This window comes from Taudactylus pleione, unplaced genomic scaffold (genome assembly GCF_031769625.1).
Source record: "Taudactylus pleione unplaced genomic scaffold, aTauple2 ptg001082l, whole genome shotgun sequence".
NCBI classification, from domain to species: domain Eukaryota; kingdom Metazoa; phylum Chordata; class Amphibia; order Anura; family Myobatrachidae; genus Taudactylus; species Taudactylus pleione.
The window spans coordinates 470,508-483,953 of record NW_028285483.1 but is presented as its reverse complement, the minus strand read 5'-3'; the positions used below and the strand labels follow the sequence as shown (position 1 = coordinate 483,953).

The 13,446-nt window shown below is 52.7% G+C and overlaps 1 protein-coding gene across 1 annotated transcript in view; it reads right to left on the bottom strand.

Annotated features, from left to right (window-relative positions):
• Window positions 1-13,446, bottom strand: part of LOC148453840 (uncharacterized) — a 72,733-nt gene that overhangs the window by 35,157 nt on the left and 24,130 nt on the right. Inside the window, exon 7 of the mRNA XM_088461624.1 lies at window positions 2,221-2,343. Within this exon, the coding sequence (XP_088317750.1) occupies window positions 2,221-2,343 (123 nt within the window). The remainder of the gene's footprint in view (window positions 1-2,220; window positions 2,344-13,446) is intronic.

The window sequence follows — 13,446 nt, the reverse complement described above, 5'->3', positions numbered from 1 at the left end:
GTACATGTGATAAGTGGGCCCTGGAAGTATAGATGGAACTGAGGGACATTCAGAGGAAACTGTGGGCCTGATTCCGCACAGATCGTAACTGCGTAATCGCACGCAACGAAGCCGTGATGTCTTCCACCACTCAGCCAGCATAGAGACGCTCACTTCTGCTATCTCACATCTGTAATACCTCACAGTCCTGTGTATACATCTGTAACATCAGCCACAGCACAGCCAGCATAGAGACACACACTACTGCTATCTCACATCTGTAATACCTCACAGTCCTGTGTATACATTTGTAACATCAGCCACAGCACAGCCAGCATAGACGCCCACTACTGCTATCTCACATCTGTAATACCTCACAGTCCTGTGTATACATCTGTAACGTCAGCCACAGCTCACCCAGCATAGAGACGCCCACTACTGCTTTCTCACATCTGTAATACCTCACAGTCCTGTGTATACATCTCTAACATCAGCCACAGCTCAGCCAGCATAGACACCCACTACTGCTATCTCACATCTGTAATACCTCACAGTCCTGTGTATACATCTGTAACATCAGCCACGGCACAGCCAGCATAGAGACGCCCACTACTGCTATCTCACATCTGTAATACCTCACAGTCCTGTGTATACATCTCTAACATCAGCCACAGCTCAGCCAGCATAGAGACGCCCACTACTGCTATCTCACATCCGTAATACCTCAAAGTCCTGTGTGAACATCTGTAACATCAGCCACCGATCAGCCAGCATAGACACCCACTACTGCTATCTCACATCTGTAATACCTCACAGTCCTGTGTATACATCTGTAACATCAGCCACCACTCAGCCAGCATAGAGACACCCACTACTGCTTTCTCACATCTGTAATACCTCACAGTCCTGTATATTTATCTGTAACATCAGCCACAGCTCAGCCAGCATAGAGACACCCACTACTGCTATCTCACATCTGTAATACCTCACAGTCCTGCGTATACATCAGAAACATCAGCCACAGCACAGCCAGCATAGACACCCACTACTGCTATCTCACATCTGTAATACCTCACAGTTCTGTGTATACATCTGTAACATCAGCCACAGCACAGCCAGCATAGAGACGCCCACAGCTGCTATCACACATCGGTAATACCTCACAGTCCTGTGTATACATCTGTAACATCAGCCACAGCTCAGCCAACATAGAGACACCCACTACTGCTATCTCACATCTGTAATACCTCACAGTCCTGTGTATACATCTGTAACATCAGCCACAGCACAGCCAGCATAGACACCCTCTACTGCTTTCTCACATCTGTAATACCTCACAGCCCTGTGTATACATCTGTAACATCAGCCACAGCACAGCCAGCATAGACACCCTCTACTGCTTTCTCACATCTGTAATACCTCACAGTCCTGTGTATACATCTGTAACATCAGCCACAGAATGTGATGCTGAATCAGACTCAGAGTGTGACGCTGAATTCCTAAGGGAGCGCCTGCGTTTGTGGAGCCACCCCCCTCCCCGCCTACAAAACGGGGCGAGCTGTCACTCACCATCGACAGCTGCCCCGTCCTGTAGCGAGCCCCGTAGCAACTGAGTTGCAGTCGCGCATGCCGGACACAGCGCATGCGCAGTGGGGTAACATCGATCCGCTAGCGAGTGCTATGTGCTCGCGAGCGGCTCTGAATCAGGCCCAGAGGAGCTCATTTAGACCCGCTTGCAAGATGCGATCGCTCGCTGGCCAAAAGGGGACGGATATTTAAAGTAGGCGCTCGCACTTCGTCGCGTAAGGACGCCCACTGTGTGTCAGCGAGCTACGGCAAAGTGCGCTTGCAAGTGTATGAAGACGCCCCCTTGCCTCTCGCAACACACGTCATCTCCGGGAAATGAAGGATTAATCGGGACCATCGTGTGCGATCGGAGCAGCTCGCAGCCCTTGGGGTTGCCTTCCCTGCTGCAAGCACTGCGATCAGTGCCGGCTGAAATACATGCAGGTGACGTGTACAATGACACTACTTTGCTAATTATGCACACCCTTTAAACGGCATTTTGGGGAACTGACACGCCTGCATTCGCAACACCACTCCCCCGTTCACATGCAAGGTTGCTGGGCAAACGTACAATGATTTCCTCTGCAGATGGTTATTTAAGTACCCGGCGCTATTTGCACTAAAGACTATCTGCGTAATGAGACCATTTCATGCACTATCCGTGGCAGTATCCACCTTCACAATACGATCCATTGCCACGGTAACCATCACGACAGCGGCATCGGTAACTCCCGACCATGTTCTCACAGACACCGATTCCAGAACAGATTGAAGGATTCTTCTCACACTCATCTACATCTGAGGAAACAGGTCAGACATCGGCTGCTATGGTGAGGAGTGCGGAACAGACTCATCAGGCAGATACGGCACAATTCAGGGTGACTTACAGCTCCCCAATATGTCTACAATGTCCTGCACCTCCCCTCTCATTAAACTGATCTCTTCCTGATCTTTCACCCACATGTAATAAAGTAGGTAAGACGGCAACTTATTTTATTTCCCCTCACAATACAAAAACAATATCTAGTTTTTGCTCAGCCTAAAACCAAAAATAATATACAGGACTCAATCTGTCCATCACACCGAACAGTCACATTTGGCTATAAAAAGGTCACCATATGGACAGAGCAGTGACACAGATCCCAGAGCAATGACATAAATCCCAGAGCAGTGACACATATCCCAGAGCAGTGACACATATCCCAGAGCAGTGACACAGATCCCAGGGCAGTGACCTCAGAGCAGTGACACAGATCCCAGAGCACTGAGACAGATCCAAGGGCAGTGAACTCAGAGCAGTGACACAGATCCCAGAGCAGTGACACAGATACCAGAGCAATGACACAGATCCCAGAGCAATGACCTCAGAGCAGTGACACAGATACCAGAGCAATGACACAGATCCCAGAGCAATGACCTCAGAGCAGTGACACAGATCCCAGAGCAGTAACACAGATCCCAGGGCAGTGACACAGATCCCAGGGCAGTGACACAGATCCCAGGGCAGTGACCTCAGAGCAGTGACACAGATCCCAGGGCAGTGACCTCAGAGCAGTGACACAGATCCCAGAGCAGTGACACAGATCCCAGGGCAATGAACTCAGAGCAGTGACACATATCCCAGAGCAGTGACACATATCCCAGAGCTGTGACACATATCCCAGGGCAGTGACACATATCCCAGGGCAGTGAACTCAGAGCAGTGACACATACCCCAGAGCAGTGACACATATCCCAGAGGAGTGACATACATCCCAGAGCAGTGACACACATCCCAGAGCACTGACACAAATCCCAGAGCAGTGACCTCAGAGCAGTGACACAGATCCCAGAGCAGTGCCCTCAGAGCAGTGACACAGATCCCAGAGCAGTGACCTCAGAGCAGTGGCACAGATCCCAGATCAGTGACCTCAGAGCAGTGACACAAATCCCAGAGCAGTGACACAGATCCCAGGGCAGTGACCTCAGGGCAGTGACACACATCCCAGAGCAGTGACACAGATCCCAGGGCAGTGAACTCAGAGCAGTGACACATACCCCAGAGGAGTGACATACATCCCAGAGCAGTGACACATACCCCAGAGCAGTGACACATATCCCAGAGGAGTGACATACATCCCAGAGCAGTGACACACATCCCAGAGCACTGACACAAATCCCAGAGCAGTGACCTCAGAGCAGTGACACAGATCCCAGAGCAGTGACACAGATCCCAGAGCAGTGACCTCAGAGCAGTGACACAGATCCCAGAGCAGTGACACAGATCCCAGAGCAGTGACCTCAGAGCAGTGGCACAGATCCCAGATCAGTGACCTCAGAGCAGTGACACAGATCCCAGGGCAGTGACCTCAGGGCAGTGACACACATCCCAGAGCAGTGACACAAATCCCAGAGCAGTGACCTCAGAGCAGTGACACAGATCCCAGGGCAGTGACCTCAGAGCAGTGACACAGATCCCAGAGCACTGAGACAGATCCCAGGGCAGTGAACTCAAAGCAGTGACATAGATCCCAGAGCAGTGACACAGATACCAGAGCAGTGGCACACATCCCAGAGCAGTGACACAAATCCCAGAGCGATGACACAGATCCCAGAGCAGTGACCTCAGAGAAGTGACACAGATCCCAGACCAGTGACACATATCCCAGAGCAGTGACACAGATCCCAGGGCAGTGACACAGATCCCAGGGCAGTTACCTCACAGCAGTGACACAGATCCAAGGGCAGTGACCTCAGAGCAGTGACACAGATCCCAGGGCAGTGACCTCAGAGCAGTGACACAGATCCCAGGGCAATGAACTCAGAGCAGTGACACATATCCCAGAGCAGTGACACATCCCAGAGCACTGACACACATCCCAGAGCAGTGACCTCAGAGCAGTGATACAGATCCCAAAGCAGTGACACATATCCCAGAGCAGTGACACAGATCCCAGGGCAGTGACCTCAGAGCAGTGACACACATCCCAGAGCAGTGACCTCAGAGCAGTGATACAGATCCCAAAGCAGTGACACATATCTCAGAGCAGTGACACAGATCCCAGGGCAGTGACCCCAGAGCAGTGACACAGATCCCAGGGCAGTGAACTCAGAGCAGTGACACATACCCCAGAGCAGTGACACAGATCCCAGAGGAGTGACACACATCCCAGAGCAATGACACAAATCCCAGAGCAGTGACCTCAGAGCAGTGACACAGATCCCAGAGCAGTGACCTCAGAGCAGTGGCACAGATCCCAGAGCAGTGACCTCAGAGCAGTGGCACAGATCCCAGATCAGTGACCTCAGAGCAGTGACACAGATCCCAGGGCAGTGACCTCAGGGCAGTGACACAGATCCCAGGGCAGTGATACAGATCCCAGGGCAGTGACCTCAGAGCAGTGGCACATATCCCAGATCACTGACCTCAGAGCAGTGACACATATTCCAGAGCAGTGACACAAATCCCAGAGCAGTGACACAGATCCCAGAGCAGTGACACATCCTCGGTCTCATGATATGTCGCATTTAGTGGACCTTGCAGCAGCTCCGGTACTGCCTCCCACTATGGGGTTCCCGCAGCAGTCACATGCTGCTGTGTATATGCCCCCCATGCATCCTTTCTGGATGGATGCCTATGCTCACTCAAATCAGAGTATGGTTCACCAATCTACCGCTGCTCAACAAGTGGTGCAAATGGATATACAAGTTACTGTTAAGCACAGGCATAAGAGAGTATCCCATCAAGTACAGCCTGGGGATTCTAACACTTCATCAGATGATGATACACATGGTTCCTCTTCCGAGTCTCTTTCAGCTGGGAAAGACCACCAATTCTCTGGTGAGAGAGCGGTTAGATCCATCCTTAGTATAGAGGAAGAGGAGGTTCCGCCTAAATCTAAGACTCCGGTCTTTAGGCATCAGAAAGTGGTAAAGGATTACTTTCCTCAGTCTGAGCAGCTTAGGGACCTCATGGCTGAAGCATAGAGCACTCCTGATAGACGTTTTCATTCTACAAGGAAGTTAACTTCTCTGTACCAATTTCACCTGGTGAATGTACTAAGTGGGAAGTCTCTCCGGCTCTAGATGCTCATGTGGCACGACTGATCAGGAGCTCTACATTACCCATTTCATCTGCATCCTCACTCAAGGATATTACAGATAGGAAACTTGAAACATGTTTCAAATCAGTTTTCTCATTGTATGGAGCTATTACCTGGTCAGCAATGGGCGTAGCCTGGGTTGCCAAGGCGATGGAGGAATGGGCAAAATCTCTGGAAAACAGTATGCCACAGTCTACCAGAGAACAACTGTCCTATCTCTCCCAAATGCAAGAAGCGGCTGCTTATGTGGGAGAAGTGGTAATTGACGCAGGACTTCTGGCTTCTAGAGTACCGGCAATTTCGGTTGTGGCTCACAGAATCCTTTGGTTAAGGTCCTGGAAGGAAGATACTGGATCTAAGAGAGCTCTTAAATCACTGCCTTTTGCTGGAAAAATGTTGTTTGGTCCAAAATTGGATATCATAGTAGCTACCTTGACAGCAGCAAAATCTGCCGGATTGCCATCTGCGACTACATCTAAATATAGGCAGTCTTCATTTCGGACCTTTCACCCGCAAGGAAGGGCAAAGGGACAGTCTTTTTCTATTTGTGCCCTGCTGGTTTCAGGGGTAATAATCCCCGTTCCGCTGGCCCAAGAGGGAAGGGGTGATTATTCAACATTTTTTTTTATTCAGAAGCCAAATGGGTCTCATCGCCCTATTCTGAATCTGAAATCTCTCAACAGGTTTATCCATGTGCCCAAGTTCCATATGGAAACCCTACAGTCAATTATTGTTAGGATTTGCGGTTAGCAAATCATCTTGGTGGCAATTCCCAGTCTTAGTTGTTACTGGGATTCTGCATCATGTCCTATCCTTGTTCTGGCTTTTTGCAAGAAGCTGGAAATCCTGTCATGTCTGTGTCTATTCATTGCCTGTCATTCAGGTCTGTCTGTGTTTGGTGTTGTATCATGTGTTCACTAATTAACTAGCTCTCTCCTTGCAGAGCAGGTACACACATGCCTTTTAATTAGGAATCACTCTCCAGGATCCTGCATCTCATAAGTATACACCAAGCCCTGATCTCATTGCCGATTATACTGTGTCACTACCAGTGTATGTTTGCTGCGTTCAGTTCCTAGTGTTTGCCGGTCTACTGAGTACTTTGGTTATTTAATCTGGATACTGTCTCCATTCAGCCCTGCAGTAATATACCACAGTCCTGTCTGTCTGCATTTATCTTGTTACCTGCAGTGTTTCCACATCACTGCCTCCATTATGTTACTGCAGCATCTGAATCCACCTGTCTGCTGTTTAAGCCCCTGCCTAGACCATCTCAGCTGCTTGTGTCAACCGGGCGACACAGGCCGACTATAGAGTGGCTGCAGAGTCAGGTTGTTCCTGTTCTCCTATTCACTGAACTCCCACACGACTTCCTAACTGCTCCAAGTAGCTTCTGTGCTACCACCTATCTCCCAACTGCTTCCTGGCCGCATCTACTAGCTCCCGTGCTGCCATCGTTTAGCATACGGCTTTGTAGCCGCTCCAAGTAGCTTCCGTGCTACCACCAATCTACAAATGGCTTCCTAGCCATATCCAGCATCTCCCGTGCTGCCATCGTTCACCATACGGCTTCCAGGTCGCTCCAAGTAGCTTCCGTGCTACCACCAATCTCCAAACGGCTTCCTAGCTATATCCAGCAGCTCCCATGCTGCCATCAATCACCATACGGCTTCTTAGCCACTCCAAGTAGCTTCCGTGCTACCACCAATTTCCAAATGGCTTCCTAGCCGTATCCAGCAGCTCCTGTGCTGCCATCGTTCACCATACGGCTTCCAGGCCGCTCCAAGTTGCTTCTGTGCTACCACCTATCTCCAAATGGCTTCCTGGCCGCATCTAGCAGCTCCTGTGCCGCCATTGTTCACCATACAGCTTCTTAGATGCTCCAAGTAGCTTCCGTGCTACCACCAATTTCCAAACGGCTTCCTAGCCATATCCAGCAGCTCCCGTGCTGCCATCGTTCACATACGGTTTCCAGGTCGCTCCAAGTAGCTTACGTGTTACCACCAATTTCCAAACGGCTTCCTAGCCGTATCCAGCAGCTCCCATGCTGCCATCGTTCACCATACGGCTTCTTAGCCGCTCCAAGTAGCTTCCGTGCTACCACCAATTTCCAAATGGCTTCCTAGCCGTAGGGTTATAGCTGGAACAGGATCCATGGGCACCACATAGTTAAGCTTTTAGCTCCCAGGATGCACTTGGGTCCTCCTCTATACCCCGCCCCCGAGCCACAGGCACCTCAGTTGGTAAGCAGCCTAGGCCGGAGGAGAATATGGAACAGAGAGAAGGCAGACTGGAACACACAAGAAACCATACTCACAGCAATAGGAGACGGAAAACCGGTGACCAGCCACACAGCCCATTTGAAGCCAGGTGCGTCAGGGCGGGCGCCCTGTGGACCCTATGGACTTCGTAGAAACAGAGATAACAAAGGTAAGTTCTTACCATATCTCTTGTTTTCTACTTCAGGGTCCATAGGGGGTCCACAGCGTTGACCTTGGGGATGTCCCAAAGCAGTACAACTAAGGGCGGGGACGCTCCTGTGCTGAAAGGAGTACCCGGCGCCCAAAGGATGCATCCTGAGAGGCAAAGGTGTCAAACGCATAGAACCTCAAAAACGTTTGAATTGAAGACCAAGTGGCCGCCCTACACAGCTGAACAGCAGAAGCGCCACGTCTAGCAGCCCAAGAGGGACCCACAGAACGAGTGGAATGAGCCTTAACAGAGGCTGGCACAGGTAAGCCCTCCTGTGCATAAGCCTCACAAATAACGGAACGAAGCCAACGGGCTAACGTTTGTTTGTTGGCAGGCCAACCCCTCTTGTGAAAACCAAAGAGGATAAACAAGGAATCAGACTTCCTAACCGAAGCCGTCCGGTCTACATAAATTCTAAGCGCCCGGACCACATCTAAGGAAGTCTCACCAGCTGAAAGATCAGGGGACTGAAAAGCTGGCACAACAAGTTCCTGATTAATATGGAACTTCGAGACCACTTTGGGCAAAAACTCAGGACGAGTGCGGAGCACCGCTCTGTCCTGGTGAAAAATCAGGAAAGGAGGGCGACAGGAAAGCGCCCCCAATTCAGACACCCTCCTGGCCGAAGCAATTGCCAGGAGAAAAACCGTCTTAAATGTCAGCCACTTGAGCTCCACCGCCTCAAGAGGCTCAAACGGAGGACCCTGCAGGACCCGTAGCACCACCGCCAAGTCCCAAGGAGCCACAGGAGGCACAAAGGGAGGCTGGATCCTGAGAACACCTTGGAAAAAGGTGTGAACGTCTGGTAGTATTGCAATCCGCCGTTGAAACCACACGGACAAGGCGGACACATGAACCTTCAGAGATGCAAGGCGTAAGCCGAGATCCAATCCTGACTGAAGAAATTCCAAGATCCTAGAAACTCGGAACACCTGAGGATCATAAAGTCTGGACTCACACCACTGAAAGTAAGTGTGCCACACTCTGTGATAAATCCGTGCTGAAGCAGGCTTGCGTGCCCTGAGCATCGTACCAATAACCGAACTGGAGAAGCCCCGAGACCTCAAGACGGCTGTCTCAAGAGCCACGCCGTCAAAGACAGCCGACCCAGATCCGGGTAAAGGCAGGGCCCCTGAGACAACAGGTCCCGACGTTGAGGAAGAAGGTACGGAGCGTCGATGGAGAGGCTCCTCAGATCAGAGTACCAAGGACGTCTGGGCCACGCCGGAGCTACCAGCACGAGCATGCCGCCGTCCTGCTTGAATTTCCGCAGAACCCGAGGAAGCAGGGATATCGGAGGAAACAGATACGCCAGGTGAAACGTCCATGTCACCGACAGCGCGTCCACCAGACTTGCACCTGCGTCTCTTGTCCTTGACCCGTAAACGGGCAACTTGTGATTGTGACGGGAGGCCATCAAGTCCAGCTCCGGCAGTCCCCACCTGTCCACGAGTAGCTGAAACACCTCTGGGTGAAGCGACCATTCCCCGGGATGCACGTCGTGACGGCTGAGGAAGTCCGCCTCCTAATTGAGGACTCCGGGGATGAAGACCGCCGAGATCGCTGGAATGTGACCCTCCGCCCAAGACAGGATACGAGACACCTCCGACATCGCTGCCTGACTGCGAGTTCCGCCTTGGTGATTGATATACGCCACCGTGGTGGCGTTGTCGGACTGCACCTGTACCGCCCTTCCGTGAAGAGCGGGGCCGGACGACTGCAGGGCCTTGTATACTGCCCGCAGTTCCAGGATGTTGATGGGGAGAAGTGCTTCTTCTGCTGACCAACGACCCTGAAGCGACAAAGAGCCGGTCACTGCCCCCCAACCCCGGAGACTGGCATCCGTCGTGAGCAGGACCCAGTCCGGGATCCAAAATGGGCGCCCCTCGACCAGATGAGCTGTCTGAAGCCACCAAGCCAAAGATAGCCGAACGTCCGGGGACAACACCAGCACCTGAGAGCGGATCCGGTGAGGTAACCCGTTCCATTCTGATAGAATCAGCCCCTGCAGGGGCCGGGAATGGAACTGGGCAAATTCCACCATGTCGAATGTCGACACCATGGACCCCAGAACTCTCATAGCCGAATGGACCGACAGGCGGCAACGGCTCAGGCAACTGCGTATCCGCAGCTGTAGTGAGGCGACCTTCTCCGGAGTCAGGAAGATCCTTTGCTGACGCGAATCCAGCAGGGCTCCCAAATGAACCATCCGCTGTGATGGAATCAGAGAGGACTTTTTCCAATTTATCAACCACCCGTGTGCTTGCAGGCAAGCGATCGTCAGGTGGAGATGTTGAAGCAGTACCTCCGGGGAGTTCGCCAGCAACAGGAGGTCGTCCAGGTACGGCAGCAGCCGTACATTCTGGTTCCGAAGATGTGCGGCCATGACCGCCATAATCTTCGTGAACACCCTCGGTGCCGTGGAGAGACCAAAGGGTAGCGCCCGGAACTGATAGTGGTGTTGAAGGATAGCGAACCTCAGATACCGCTGGTGTGAAGATGCTATCGGAACATGGAGGTAGGCGTCCTGGATGTCCAGGGACACCATGTAATCCCCCGGTTCCATCGCCAGAATGATGGAACGTAACGTTTCCATCCTGAACTTGGGAACTCTGAGGAATTTGTTCAGAGACTTCAAGTTGAGGATAGGGCGATGAGAACCATTGGGTTTCTGCACCAGAAACAGAGACGAATAATACCCCGTCCCTCGTTGTGATAGAGGAACGGGAACAATGACCCCTGCTTTCAGCAAGGACTCTATAGCCTCCTGAACCTGTAACGCCTTGGTCTTGTTCTGAGAAGGACTTGTGCAGAAAAACTGGTGGGGTGGTCTGTGCCGAAAAGACAGGGCGTACCCCTGGGAGACCACTTCTCGAACCCAGGCATCCGTGGTGGTATTGTGCCAGCACTGGGCAAATAGAAGTCGGCCTCCCACTCTGAGGTCCCCCAGAGGGAGGCCCGTCCCATCAGGCCGCAGGTTTATCTTCCTGCTTGGAAGAAGGGCGCCGAGCACTCCAGGCTTGCTTCTTGGGTTTAGAGGCCGTCTTACTCGCAGACTGTCTCGGGAAGGACTGACCTTTCGCCTTACCCTGAACCCGAAAGGAACGAAAAGCCGAACTCCGAACCTTAGCAGGCAGTGCCGCCGAAGGGAGGAAGGCCGACTTGGATTTAGCCAGGGTGTCCACTATTTTGTCCAAGTCCGGACCAAATAGTAATTCCCCATTGAAAGGTAAGGCCTCCAGACCTTTCTTTGAATCAGAGTCCGCTCTCCAGGACCGCAACCATAAGGATCGACGGGCAGACACAGCTGCAGCCGATACCCGCGAGGTCAGCAGACTAGCATCTAAAGAAGCTTCTCCAATGTAAGAAGCGGCGTCCCTCATTTGTCCCAACAACGCCCGCTGGACATCCGGAGCGTCGTCCGGGAAGGTATCTTCCAATGCATTGGCCCACCCCTCAATGGCCTTGGCCACCCAGGAAATGGCCATGGACGGTCGGGCCACCGCCCCAGAGAGGGAGTAAATAGACTTTAAGCAAGTCTCAACTTTCCTGTCCGTGGGATCCTTCAGCGAGGATATCGACGGTAATGGTAAGGTGGCGCCCCGAGTTAAACGGGTGACATGGGAATCCACCGCCGGTGGAGTTTCCCATTTTTTACAATGTGCCTCAGGGAAGGGGTAATTAGAAGCCAACCGCTTCTGAGGAAGGAATCTCTTACTGGGCGCCTGCCAAGCTACCGCCATATGATCCGTCAACTGATCCGACAGGGGAAACACCGCAGAAGCCACCTTAGTTTTTTTGAAACTAGGAAACTTCGACCTAGGAACCGGTGCCTCATCCTCTATAAGAAGAATAGCTCGCACCGCCCTAACTAGTGCTCGCACATTAATGGACGACTTGGTATCCATTTCCTGGACCGAGGCGTCCGAGTCAGTGTCATCAGGGACCTCCCCATCATCTGAGGAACCCTCTGAGTCCGATACCTGAGCAGCCCGTGTCATGAGTGGGCGTTTAGAAATCCTAGAAGGCATGTCAGTCTGCAACATTGACTGAAAAGCCGAGGAAGCGGCCGCCAAATTTTGCACGGAGTTGGAGAGCACATCCACCCATGGTGGAGGCGTCGCCATAGGGGCCTGAAAAGGTACCACAGGCTGCTGCGGCACAGGGGAAGCCTGTATATACATAGGCAACCCCGCATAGGGACCAACTGATTGAGACCCAGGAGGACTCCGCAACAACTGCGGGACACCCGGGGAATGGGGGATGGTCGGCTGGGGCACCGCCCTAGTAGGGAGAGCAGTCGGGACCGACAGACGGTCCGCAATAGACACCAGCACTTGAGAAAACATCGCCCACGGTGGTTCCTGCGCCAGAGAAGGTCTGGATGGGCCAGGAGCCACCTGGCATCGACTACACAGGCCATCCTGTGACAAATCCTCCCTATCTACTCCTGCAGAACAGCGTCCGCAGGAGGCCAACACCGGAGCCACTGAGCGCTCAACCTCCTCGTCTGACATGACAGAATATATTATATATCTGGCACCAGGGTAGAAGTAAAACGCACTCACCGGTGTGCTGAACAACAGCCCACAATATGGCACTGAGTAGCACACAACTGTATGTGACGGACCTCACAAATACGTGATCTATATAAGTGAGGTCAGTAGAAACGCCCCTCCCCCACACACCTGCAGGGCTTGTAGAAGTAAAGGGATAGGTATAAGCTGACAGTAAGCGGAAAATAAGCACAGACAGGCAGCACTAGCGAAAAGTCACATACCATGCAGGAAGATATACTCACTGCACCTTTACACTACAATCAACCTGCCCAGATTCAGTGTCTGGGAGGGCTATAGTGCTGTGTACGCTGTCCTTAATCAGGGGAGAGGTACACAGGGGGACCGGTCCGCGTGCTCCCTGAGATCTGCGCTGCCACTGGGAAAATGGCCGCTGGAGACCTCAGAGGAGGAGTGGCCGAGGAATCTGCAGCTCAGCGACGCCAGACTGCGTGCTGAAAGGCGCGCTGAGCTGAGGGGAGGAGCCGCTGACAGGGAAGGCTTCCTCCCCTGGCTGGCCATAACCCCAGGGATGCTGGCTTCCCGCTTGCCGGTTATCCCTGGTGGTCTAGTGGTCCCACGGGTTATGGGGGGGCCCGCCGCCACTGCCAGCAGCCTCCGGTCTGTCCCCCGGACCGGAGGCTAAAGGACTGCATTTAAGGCATTCCGCGCGCCGCCGCTAGCCAGCGACGCGCGGCTTACCTGCATCCCCGGCGACTCCGGCAGCAGTCCTGGGAGGTAGACAGAGTCCGGCTAGTACGGACTCTGCCCTCCCGCCGCGATCCCCAGAT